Source organism: Magnolia sinica, chromosome 5 (assembly GCF_029962835.1).
Source record: "Magnolia sinica isolate HGM2019 chromosome 5, MsV1, whole genome shotgun sequence".
In the NCBI taxonomy this organism is placed as follows: domain Eukaryota; kingdom Viridiplantae; phylum Streptophyta; class Magnoliopsida; order Magnoliales; family Magnoliaceae; genus Magnolia; species Magnolia sinica.
Window position 1 is genome coordinate 115,226,362 of NC_080577.1, and position 12,332 is coordinate 115,238,693.

Consider the following 12,332-nt stretch of genomic DNA (forward strand, 5'->3'; position numbering starts at 1 on the left):
CTTGAAACCAATAGTTGCAGTGAGATCCAGAAGAATGGATGTGATCGTAGAGTTTTGACAAGCCAACACAGGTCCAGACGATGCCACACGCATGTCACATCCCAGCCATTCATCAGGTGGGACCCACTGTGTATGCAGAGAGCTTGACCGAAAAGTAAGGCAGGTCCACTCTTGATTGACGTAGGTAATTTATTAAAGGAAACCAAAAGAACTCAAGAACTACAACGTAAAGCCCTTTCCATTAAAGTCTTCCATACGACACCCACACAGACACCACATGTATCAGCCAAGCAGCCACTTTCCTCCTTACTCTATGGAGAACTACTTCCAACTATTCATCTTTGTTGTTGAACTTCCTATTGTTCCATTCTTTCCAAACTGCCCACAACACTGCTAACAAGGTCAGCCTCCAACCAGCACCCTTGAACCATGCCTCACCCCAATTCTGGACTTCCGATTCAATCATCCTGGCCATAACCCAATCCATCCCGCGAAAATCAACGAGTCACCACCACTCTTTCGGTAAAAAATAAAATAAAATAATTCTAATTTTTTGTACGCGTGGCCCACCTGATGAGTTTACCTCACCTGACGCACGTCATGGACATCCTACATATGTGCCATGTTGGCAAGTATGGCTGCATGCAGGCATGGCAAAACTCCTTGATTGTATGTATACATGTAATCACATGCCTAATTGTGTATATGATGCATGTGCATCAGGTTTGTGCATGCCCACCCTAAAGAAAGTTCCAGGTATACTTTGCGAGATCCAATACTAGAGAGCATAGTTGGCTTATAAGCGGACAAGTGAGGCAAATCTCTGTAATGATCAAAGATACCGTCTCCTCTTGCAGGGAACTTCAAGCTTCCTGAAAACAAGAAAGATACTGGGAAAAGCGCCTGCAAAATATCTTTAAGGTTCAGGGCGACCTTTATTGGAATGCCGAAGAAATAATATAGCCTGTAAACTGAAGTTTGGGATGTTTGCATATAAAGTGCACTGTGGAGCTGAGTCGAAGTGAATCTAGAAAAGTACTAATATTATCATGTGCAACCAAAATATACAACTTATGTGTGGCACAAAAATTTAAACATGTACCAGCAGCCTACTGATCCAGACCATTCATTTCATGAGCAGCACATGGATGGGCTAGGGTCCCAAAAACTTCAACGACCAGACACTCTTAGTTATCTAATCAACGGACATTTTCCCTTATAAAGTGCCCACTTTCATTTTAACTGTTTTCAGGCCACCAATAAAGCAGATAATATTGCAGGAATGGTCTGGTTTTCAGGCTGTGCCCCACTCCTTGGATAGTTCATTTGACGCCTAGAACAAAACAGTAGTGCATTCTGTCTTGCATTATTTAGAAAGCGCTCCCCAGCATAAAAATAAAAATAAAAATAAAAATTGACAGAGACTAGAATGAGAAGATACAAAAGTTGCCTAATAACATGAGAATACCCAGAAATGAAGATAGAAGTATGATAATGTCCTCGAGCAAAAAGTATACAGACCCACATATCCAACAAGATATGCAACCTTAGTGAAAAACTGCAACAACATGAGGGTGAGTGATTGTCAGTAACAACTGCATGCAGGTACGCTATCTAATCATCATAAATAGGTTGTGGGACAGTCACAGACAGCGAAAACATCTCTTAGGGCTGGTTTGTAAGCCCATCAGCTCCTTGAGCTCTGCCATATACCAGGCCTATCTGGTCAGATTTAAAAGTTCTGGACAATTAGTAATGGGGCCACCTACAGGTCAAGGTCATTGGTCCAGCAGGTCGAATGATAACAATCATTTACATACAATTAATATGCACATAGAAATTGCTTAACAGGCTGAGATCTTGGTTGAAAAAGCTCTAATCCAGTTGAGCTCAGGACTAAAAAATTTGACTAGTTTCAGGTTTTGGTCAGGCTCAGCCCTCATGATTTTGGGTTGGGCCAAAGCCGATGCTGACCCAGACCAGGCCCACCCATTGACATTCCTACTAGTTTGGTCTACCGGCATCCCTAAAGAGTTTACTGTATGGTTCAAATGATCCAAAAACGGTTAAGTCTCAGCAAAAACACAATGTGTCCATCACAAACCACAAAAAGTGACAAAAGAGTGGGATAAGAAAATATTTTATACAGCATTTTTTTAATTGTTATTTGTTACACAGCAAATTGTTTATGAATTATGCAATATATACCAAAAATGAATTTACATACCACCCAAGTACTTCGATCAGAATGATTTGCAGATTTAAGAGGAAATTCTGAATCAAAGTGGAGCTCCTTTGCTGCTTCAGGTGCATACTTGAAAAGAAAAGACAGAGAATTGGCATCTACAACAGAAAAATCATAGCTGGAGTCCACAACCACATTTGCACCTGTCATTTCCAGCAGCAACATATTTTATAAAAGAGAAGTAATCAGAACATGCGGGGAGGCAATGGTACCTTTAGGTGAAATACATTAAAAAATGTCAAAGAAAACAATGCATATAATAATGAAAATGGAAGAGGAGAAGCAGGGAAAAGCTTCACTAGGAGAAAAGTACAATAGCATTCTTCTCTGTAGAATATGCGAGTTAGTAGAAGACTCCACAATCGTATTCTTAGAGAACTCCCAGTTCTTCAAGTACTAAGTTACAACTTACGACATTATAAAATACCATTCAAGGTTTTAAGTAACTCAGCTTCATTAGCAACTCGTCCATGACAGAAACTGACAAGACTTGGCTAACATGGCTCCATATTGGAGTTGACCGCTAAATTAATTATCAGCTAAATCATGTCAAGTTTACAAGAGCTCCCTGTTGTATAGGCACCTCATATCAATGATCACCTACATGGAGTCCACATGGCCAAGTTGTTTCATATCAGCCATTTCTTTAAGACATGCTACTATTATAACTCATTATACTGTGAATAAGATCAGAGTAAAGTTGCATCTCAACAGCAATGGTTTTGGTGAGATGCCCTTTGCACCCCCAATCTCCCCTTCTACCCAACTTAGAAGTATTGTCTTGCCAGATGGGCTAGGTAGAGTGAATAACCAATAACAAAATCAGCACAGACAAAAGTGCTTTATAGGCCAATAATCAGCCTCCAGCTATTGTTGTAACTTCTCTGGATGACAGCAAGAAAGAGAAATAACAAGCAGCAATACGTTCAGAGTCAAGTGTATTCCATAAACTTTCAAGCAACATGGATATATATACCATCCCTAGAACTTCATTAAAAAAAAGAAAAGAAAAGAAAAGAAAAAAAGGAGCAATTTTAACTTTCCCCATTAACCATCTGTACACACAGGAATTATCATTAAAAAATGTAAATAAAGGAATTCCTATCTCACACAGAAATTTAGAGAGAATTCCTAAAGCTGGTTCTACGAACCTTCACGGTTTATTTTTCTATCTCCTGATCATGGAGTCATATTCCAACAAAATCCTTAACGATTTCACAGACTGGAGCCAGTATAATTGTCAGCAAGAAGTTAGAGATTGCATATAGCACATGAAAATGAATATACTCATCATTTCCCTGATCAATCCCTAGCATACCTGTGGTCAGGAAGGCATGCTGAAGCACAAGTCGTTTTGGTGCAGCATTGCTGTATGGGAAAAACTGTGATGACAGTGCCAAGGCAAGAACAGTAACATGAATCAAGAACTGCATGATTGATGATCTGGCTAACCAATGACCCACAATAGGTACTACTGGACCAAAACACCATCCTGTCACAATTCCAATTACAGCTGCCACTATTATATCCTGGATGAAATATCCTGCAAGAGAAGATCATATCACCTCAGCCACATGCCCATTGTAACATTTAGTGATGATAACCAATTATACAGTGTGATCCAATGTGTATAACCTTCAGTCTGCTTTAGGGAGAAATCAAAGGGACAAGTTATTATGAGAAGAGACTATTTTGACGTGTACAGCATCATTTTAGACCACTTAAATTCTATTTTGACGTCACTGAGAATGGACATCAAATCATATGAAATTAACAAATTTCTCTTTATGGTGTGCCGAGGTGAAAGGAAATGAATGCTAAATGCTTCCCGTGTTGGAAAGACAAAAGCTGCACAGAAGTCCAGCAGAAACACCATAAGATGGAATTTTGGTGTAAAATAATTCATCACATCTAGAATACACATCTAAGTATTCCTGTAGGGAAAAAATAAAATAAAATCCACTAACCACAAATGACTTGCAAGGATAAAAGTTCACTACAAAAAAAAAAAAAAACATTACTAGCAAGGATAAAAGTTTAATGCAACTAACCATATGGATGTGGAAGAGAACCCATCATTCCCATCTTCTCAATCACGAATTGGACAAGAAAACCACCGAAGTAGACAGAGTAGATAAGGCATGGTATTAGAGGTACTATATATCCCGCCAATGACCTGCAAAGACTTATCATTCAGCTATCATATCTCAAGTTCAACAAGATTATACCAAGCTAATTATCCAAGTCATGGGTTGATTATTCCTCGAAACCAACTCTCTAACACACTCATCGTCAACATCATAGCCTTATCCCTACTAATTGGAGTCAGCTAATGATGGAAGTTATAGCGTAAGTTAGACGCCAGATGCCAACCTCTCTAACACAGTAAGGGAACTAAAACTGTTAAACTTAAACCAGCCGGTATTAGGGTAGAAAAGAAGAACCATGCTGAAGATTATACCGACAAAATGGGAAGAGAATCTTCTTCTAAAGTGATAAATCCATCTTGACATGAAATCCCCAATTAGTTAAAAGAATCCCCTTATGATGATGCCTCAAACCTTCCTATGCATTGCTTGATTCAAACAAATATGCAGATCTTGCATTCTGGAGGAGGCATTAGTTAGCATGCACATGTTAGCTCTTTACAGAAGGATAGTTTCTTTTCTATTGGACAATACAGCCCTTTTGGAAACCAAAACATTGTTCAGCTTATGTAGTCTCTTCTCTTAAATGTGAATGACATTCGCACCACAGTTGCTTGGCATCTTAGATCTAGGGAAACTATTTGTGCCTCAGGAGGTGCCCTTGTTGATTACTGTACTGTTATTTTGTGTAATGAATTTTTAGAACCTCTAAAAAAAGTTACAAATTTGTCGTCACAGAGTATATTCATAATTGCATATTACTAATGTAGTCCATGTGTGTTACTAAATTCTCCCACCTAGCTTTTCATGCATGAACTGGGAATATTTTAAGTCATTGTTATGTCATTTAACGGAAGGGCACTGTTAGTACATAGTACATTCTGGACTCCTCATGTTCACAGGTAAACAGTGTTTGAGATGTATATTTAATTGTTAATCAGAAGGCAAGAAAGTCTACTAGGTGGTGGATGGAAACACCACAACTTGAGGAGTACGAGTTTATGGCAAATTTCTTGTCACCTAATAGTTTAAGCATGTATTAGACGGCCAAACAGTTTAACGTTTTACTCCTGCTTTACAGATTAGCGATAGACCATTTTGTATCAACCATGGTGTATACAAAGAAGAATAAGAAGAAGAAAAAAAAATCTAACCCTTCAATGCAGAAATCGTTTGAGACACAATGACTTGGCCTGCCAATCTTATTTTTCAACAACAAAGAAGAAAATATAGTACAAAACAGATAAGGAATCAATAAATTTCCCACTTGACTACAGTCAACAACCAGTTAGGAAAAATAAGAATTGAAAGATAAACAATTAGAACATTTTCCTGCATCAGATTTTAGAGAATTACATGCTTTAAAAGTGCAAAAGCTAGATCAGGAGAATTGTTTCGGAAGTACTTGAGTGATTGGCGCCCAAAACACTTGGCCAACAGACAAAAGGAGATCCAAGACGGAATCATAAAAGCTGAGAGGAAAAATGTTGTGAAACCTCCACCCAACCCTGCTACTAGATAAGCCTGCTCAGAAAGTATACCATCACAAAAATGTCACACATCTTGAAGCTTCTATCATGCACTAAAGTAACTGAAATTTATAATCAGTTAGATAAGCCAATATAATTTCATATAGACAACCAAAGAATCAAGATAACAGGTCATTGACTAAAAAGAAGTTTGAACAAAATAACAAGTGCATAAATGCTTTTCGGGGAAGTTCAAACATTTTACCAATTTATTGCATGTAGGTAAGAAGATCACTTCTCATATACTGAATACATTCATATATGAATAGACAATAAATAAGCTACGAGAAGTGAAAACAGATGTGAGCTCATGGGTATTTAAGCAGATCTTCACAAATAAATTAAAAATACATGTATCAAAAATGAAAATTTTATCAGCTGAAACCCATCAGCTACAGAATACACACCCAGAAGAGCAACCTGCACCATAAGTCTCGAGTCCAACCGGTTGGACCACAAAGTACAGTCCAGCCAGTGGATAGCATCCAACCTATTAAGTGCATGTGATATCCAACCCTTCCAATAGGTTGGTCCCACCATGAGGATCATCTAATGCAAAAATTACCCCTATCTACTTATCAGGTGGCCACACCATATAAAACAATTTCTAGCCATTAATAAATAGCGAAAAAGATGTGTGGGCACTCGATGAGTAGATATTGTTTTTTTGTTTAACAAGGTGATCCTCTTGATAAGGCCAAAGTATTGGATGGGTTGGATGTCACATACACATGAAAGATCGGAAGTTATTGGCTGGGTGGAGCATAACTTATAGTCCCACTGGTTGGACTTGAGAGTTTCTATATGTGCGGGCGTGCGCACGCATATATGTATGTAAGTATGTATGTATACACATACACATATATGTATGTATATACGCGCACGTGTGTGTTAGAAAAATGCGATACAACCTGCACCATACAAAGCCCAATAATACAAGAATGCCCAAGAATCAACAGACAAACTACACTCTTTTAGATTGTTCACATTAGATGCCCATTCCATACTGTCCAATTTCACTTTCCTGAACACTTACACAGCTGAAGTGCTCCTATCTAGAAAGCATCAATTGTTCCTTTCTCCCAAAAGAGCCGAAATTCCAGCTAGCAGGGACAACTTTCAAAGCACTCTACCTCTCTTCCCTGCTCCTGCCCCATGTCATGATCTAATGACTTCCAAAATTGAATCCTGCATCACCCATTGCATACCAAACAAGACCAAGAACCAATCCTATAGTTCTCTCGCAGAAGGACAAAGTAAGAATAAGTGGTCAACCAACTCCTCGTTCTGAAGGCATAGCAAGCACGCCTTCACAATCAACATACTCTTCCTCCGTAAATTATCCACCATTAGCACCTTTTTCCTTCCTACTCGCCATGTGAGAACTGAGAACACATGGCCGACTTATCATTTTATAGAAGGAACAAACTATGAATTTTCCGGATTTATCTTTCAACCACGTCATTGCATCATTCTCAAATGGGGACAACCAGATGCCATTTAGCTTCTTTGATAAAGATATAAACTTTTTCGCTTTGTCTTCAAGCAGATTCTTTCGACATGGGATGGATCCATACTGCCCCGAATTCCGACCCCACAAAGCATCCCACAACTATCACATTCTCACTATGGCCAAGACGGCTAACCTCAAGTAATCCTTGGGTGGCCTCTCTCCCACCCACGCATCACCCAAAACCTAGTACTTTTTTCGATCCTCTAGGGAGAAGCTCACCCCCTCTACAAATTTCCTTTTTAACCAGGTAATTTACCCCCACACTAACATCGCCCTATACAAGGACGACTCCTTCGTCTACCACCCCCTACCCTCACACCAAAATTTATATGATCACCTCCTCCTAATACCCGCTCCCCCTTTGTCATACGGCTTGCAAACTTCCTCCCATCAAGTGGAACTGGCCTCTCTTCCACCCCTTTCCATAGAAAATCCCGCCTCAATCTATCTAGTTTGGCTAGAACATCACTTGGACATTTGAAGAGAGATAGGTAATAAAGTGAAAGATTTGATAACACTACTTTAATTAGGGTCAATCTTCCACCCATGGAGAGATTGCACCACTTCCAAGATGATAATTTCCTTACCATTCTTTCAAACACCCTATCCCGTAAATGCTTAGCAGGTTACCAATACATAGGAGTATTATGCCCAAATATAATTGACGCAGGATGTGAATTTAAATATGATATGCAAGATTTCAGGCTTAGATCACACCAATTCAGAAACAATCACACAAATTCCACATCCCACATGAAAATCCAACTTCATTAAAGGGGAAATATGACCTTTAAACCAGGACACTAATTTACCAAGCAAACGGAAATAAAATAACTCTCATCTAAATTATCCTATCCAAGGGATTCCTCATTCAATCAGGAACCAGGTAACAAATCATTGGATCAATCTAGGTTAGATCATAAACGAAGGTAAAGAGAAAAACTCAAGTTTCTGTGGATAAAGCCGCGACCTTGACGCCGCGTGGCCAATTGAAAAAGTCACCTTGCCTGGTCGGCCAGGATGGACTCAAAACCCAAATCTCCTCGATCCGATGTACTTTTGCGTGGTGCTCAATTTAGCCGAAATGAAACTCGCATAAGAATCGATGCAAAAAGGACAAATTCGAATAGGATGGTGGGGAAAGGAAAAGATGATGGAAGATGGGTGAATTGGGATCTGGGTCGCCACGGTAGTTAGCCCTCAAAAGAGGCTTGCCCATTGATTCTTCCACAACTCAGAAGAGAGCAGAAAATAAAGAGAATTTTTATTAATTAATGAATGAAAAGAACTACAAGGGGTCTTTTTAGGAGAACCCTATCCAAATCGCACCAGTAACCTATGACTGGATGAGTAATAAATAAAAACCAAACAAGGAAATCTAAACGCAATGTTCTAAATAATAAAATAAGCAAAACCTAAAATATAAAACCAATCCGCGTGACCACGATCATGAGATCCCATGGTGGGCTTTTCTTCAGGCACTTTTCAACCAAAACTTGTCTCACTGGAGGCCCTCGTGTCTCACGATGGTGGGGTCCTCCTTCTGTGTACGTACGTGCGTAGGGGTGGTGATGTGCGGGTGTGCGTGTGCACGATTTCCTCATCAACTCTCCCCGACTGCGATGATTTCACCACTGGTGAAATAAAACTTCTGAACCGCTCTAAGATGTCAGGATCAAGTCTCTTTGCATATAACACCTTTCTTGCCCCCTTTGTGATGAAAGTCGATACACTCGTGTGCTAACTACACAGTGCCCATTATCAGTCTCCCCTCCGTGAAAGCTCCTTGGACCTTGGATATAACCTTCCCTAAAATCAGTTAAAATCTGGATACAAGATCATTGAAAAAATCTTGTATGGGGCACCGATCAAGCCGATGGGTCTAAAATCTAACATCCTTTCCGCACCTTGTACCTTTGGGATCAAAGCAATGAAAGAAGCACCCATCTCGGATGATAGTCTATTTCTTCAAAAAAATCAAATATGAAGACAAACACTTCTTTCTTTACCATTTCCCAAAAATACTTAAAAGAACGCCATTGGACAACTGTCTAGGCCAGAGCCTTATCCCTCCCAAGGGAATCTACCACCTTCTTCACCTCCTCCAGTCACCAGTTTTTTAAGGTTCATTGCGTCTTCTTCCAACAAACTAGAAAGCTGAAGATTGTCTAGCCTCAGCCTCTTCCATCCTTCACTAACCAGAAGGTCTTTGTAAAATTGGATAATAGCATCACATACCATTGACTTCTCCTCCATTCTAACCCCATTGACCACCACATTGTGTATCTTGCTACTCCTGCCTTGGCACTCATGGTTCCTTGAAATTTTGTATTTTTGTACCCCTCCTTGAGCCACATGGCTCCAAAGCACTATCGCCACTTGATTTCTTCCTCTTTTAGAGGGATTTTGTTCTCTAGTGTGAGCAATTCATGCCTAGCGTTTTCTTTAGACGACAGTTCCGTACCTTCCTCCCTTATGCCGGGCCCTAGAATCTCATTAAGAATGGACCCCCATCTCATCCTCCATGCACCATACTTCTATATGACGACAAAGGTATCAAATTATTTTATCAAATTAGCATGAATACTGATGGTATAGACAGTTGCCTTCCATGCTACACCTAAAGATGCCAGTGAGTATTATAAGAATGGAGCAACACCAGCATATGCACTAAGCCACTGAATAACACCAACATTTTGTACAGGAAAGCCAGCATATGAAGTGTCATATGCTGCCTGAATATCATATAAATCCCCAAAAAATCCCAAAACTATATAAATATTACCTTTTCTACCATATCTCCTACTCCCCCCTGCTTCCATATCTCCTACTCCCCCCTGCTTCCAATATCTATTGATATGTATAGATAGATTATAGGAGAAAATAAGAGCTTATATGTAATGAAACGACATACATTATCAATACAAATCAACATATAATGTTATTGCTCCTCTAATCTTGGAGAAAAAAAGATTGTCATGTATAGTGGATCATACTTCGATATGAAAACAAATGGATCAAATTAAGGGCTACCTCACCAAAATTTTAAGAATTTATGTAAAAGATTACATAGCATGAATACTGATGGTATAGACAAATGCCCTCCATGATATACCTAAAGAAACCAGTGAGCATTACAGGAATGGAGAAACAACAGCATATGCACTGAGCCACTGAATAACACCCATGATGCAATAGTCAACATTTTGCACAGGAATAATACCTTCATAGAAAAATAAACCAATAAATTAGTTACCAAAGTCATGGTAGCATATAACCCAAAAGCTCCCCAAAAGCGTGCTTCATCAGATAGTGCCTGTAAGTTTCAAAAATCATTAAATCAAGCAAGAAATCCAATCATCACAAATCATGCATCATATTACCAAATTATTCACAAGGAGCTAATGTAGGCATGAGGGTGAACAGCCAAATGGTTAGATAAGCAGAAGGAAGACAACAACCATATACAAAATGCGTTTGATGATCCAGAATAACGCGCAATATTAGCATCATTTTGAGCAAAAAATATAAGGATGAAAATCAACTGACATCTGCAAGTCAATTACAAAATCTAGATGTCACAGAAGCAAACTAAAGGAACCAAAGAATAAAATTACAGCGTAAAATGACATAAGAAAGGATCTACAACCTAGTTATTTGAATCACACACGCATGCACACATATACATTACACACAAACACACACACACACACACACACACACACACACACACACACAAAATTTGCCCATGACTGAAAGAAGGTGTGGTTGGGGTATTGATATCATAAATTGGTTATGGGAGTAGAAAGGGACTTCAGAAATTGAATGGTCAAACAGAAGGATATATTGGTTACAAAATTCCACTTAGACTTGGTCCAAAATCACAATGCCAAAATACTCAACATCATTACATTCTCTGGATGGACTTCGGAAAGTGCCAACCAAGATACCAAGTGACCAACCACATGGAAGTTTCAAGGACACTGTCAAGTCACATCCTTTCTTCCACATCCTTCAAGTTGAATGTTACTACATGCCAATGAAACTCAAGGGAAATTTTTACAGACTGCTACTTGACTAGCAATGGTATATGGAGCAAAGTATTGGGCAATTAGGAAGGAACATAGGCAGAGTGAAAATGGTAGAGATGAGGATAGATTGATGTCTAGGAAGACTAGGAAGGATAGAATCATGAATTGGTCATAGGATGCGATCTAAGGGTGGTCCAACAAGAGAAAATGATGAAGAGTAGATTGGCATGGTTCTATCATGTGCTAAAAAAATCCAGAGAAGGCCCTAGTAAAGGAGGGGAACTTTGATCAGGGTTGGAGGGCCTGAAAAGAGAATGAGGAGAAGACCTAAAAGGACGAGTGTTAAGGTGATGAGAAAAAATATAAAAGATTATTTACTATACCAAGGGTAGGACCTAAGATAGGAAAGACTAGCGAAACATGACTGATAAAGGCTACCCCAAATAGTTGAGACAATGTTATGATGAAGATGATCCTTCAAGTTGAATGATTCATGAACCTTTGAATTTGATTTGGTGAATATTTCAACACTATATTGTTTGAAATTTTATGTTACTTGAAGCTACAATGTGCTTGTCAGGGCATGTGATTTGTTTTAGTTTAGTCACTAAAAACTCACATCTCTAATATTAATGACATCCACACCTTCACCGGTATGGGTAATTATTAATTTTGGGGACGTTGTCTTTGATGTTCTAGATTTTCATGTCTCCAACGTGGTAGCCCAAAGAGGTTGTCTTCAGATGGCATGGGTGTAATATAAGGCTCAAGATAACTTTTTTCGAGGCTACAAAAAAAAAAAAAAAACACATGCCTTTTGCATTAGTTGGCTTCCCTTTTGTTTAGTTCAGTTTTCCATTTTGACTT

At 39.0% G+C, this 12,332-nt stretch overlaps 1 protein-coding gene across 8 annotated transcripts in view; it reads right to left on the bottom strand.

Moving 5' to 3' along the window:
- The window catches only part of LOC131246870 (uncharacterized), a 50,296-nt gene that overhangs the window by 1,130 nt on the left and 36,834 nt on the right, over positions 1-12,332 (bottom strand). For 4 of the 8 annotated variants that reach the window (XM_058247322.1, XM_058247319.1, XM_058247323.1 and 1 more), the window contains 6 exons: positions 10,658-10,750; positions 5,798-5,916; positions 4,297-4,421; positions 3,564-3,788; positions 2,228-2,388; positions 740-903 (listed from right to left, as the gene is read on the bottom strand). In XM_058247322.1, coding sequence (XP_058103305.1) covers positions 740-903; positions 2,228-2,388; positions 3,564-3,788; positions 4,297-4,421; positions 5,798-5,916; positions 10,658-10,750 — 887 coding nt within the window. Of the gene's footprint in view, positions 1-693; positions 904-2,227; positions 2,389-3,563; positions 3,789-4,296; positions 4,422-5,797; positions 5,917-10,657; positions 10,751-12,332 lie in introns of all 8 variants that reach the window. The other 4 variants (XR_009171525.1, XM_058247321.1, XR_009171526.1 and 1 more) reach the window with 4 other exon arrangements.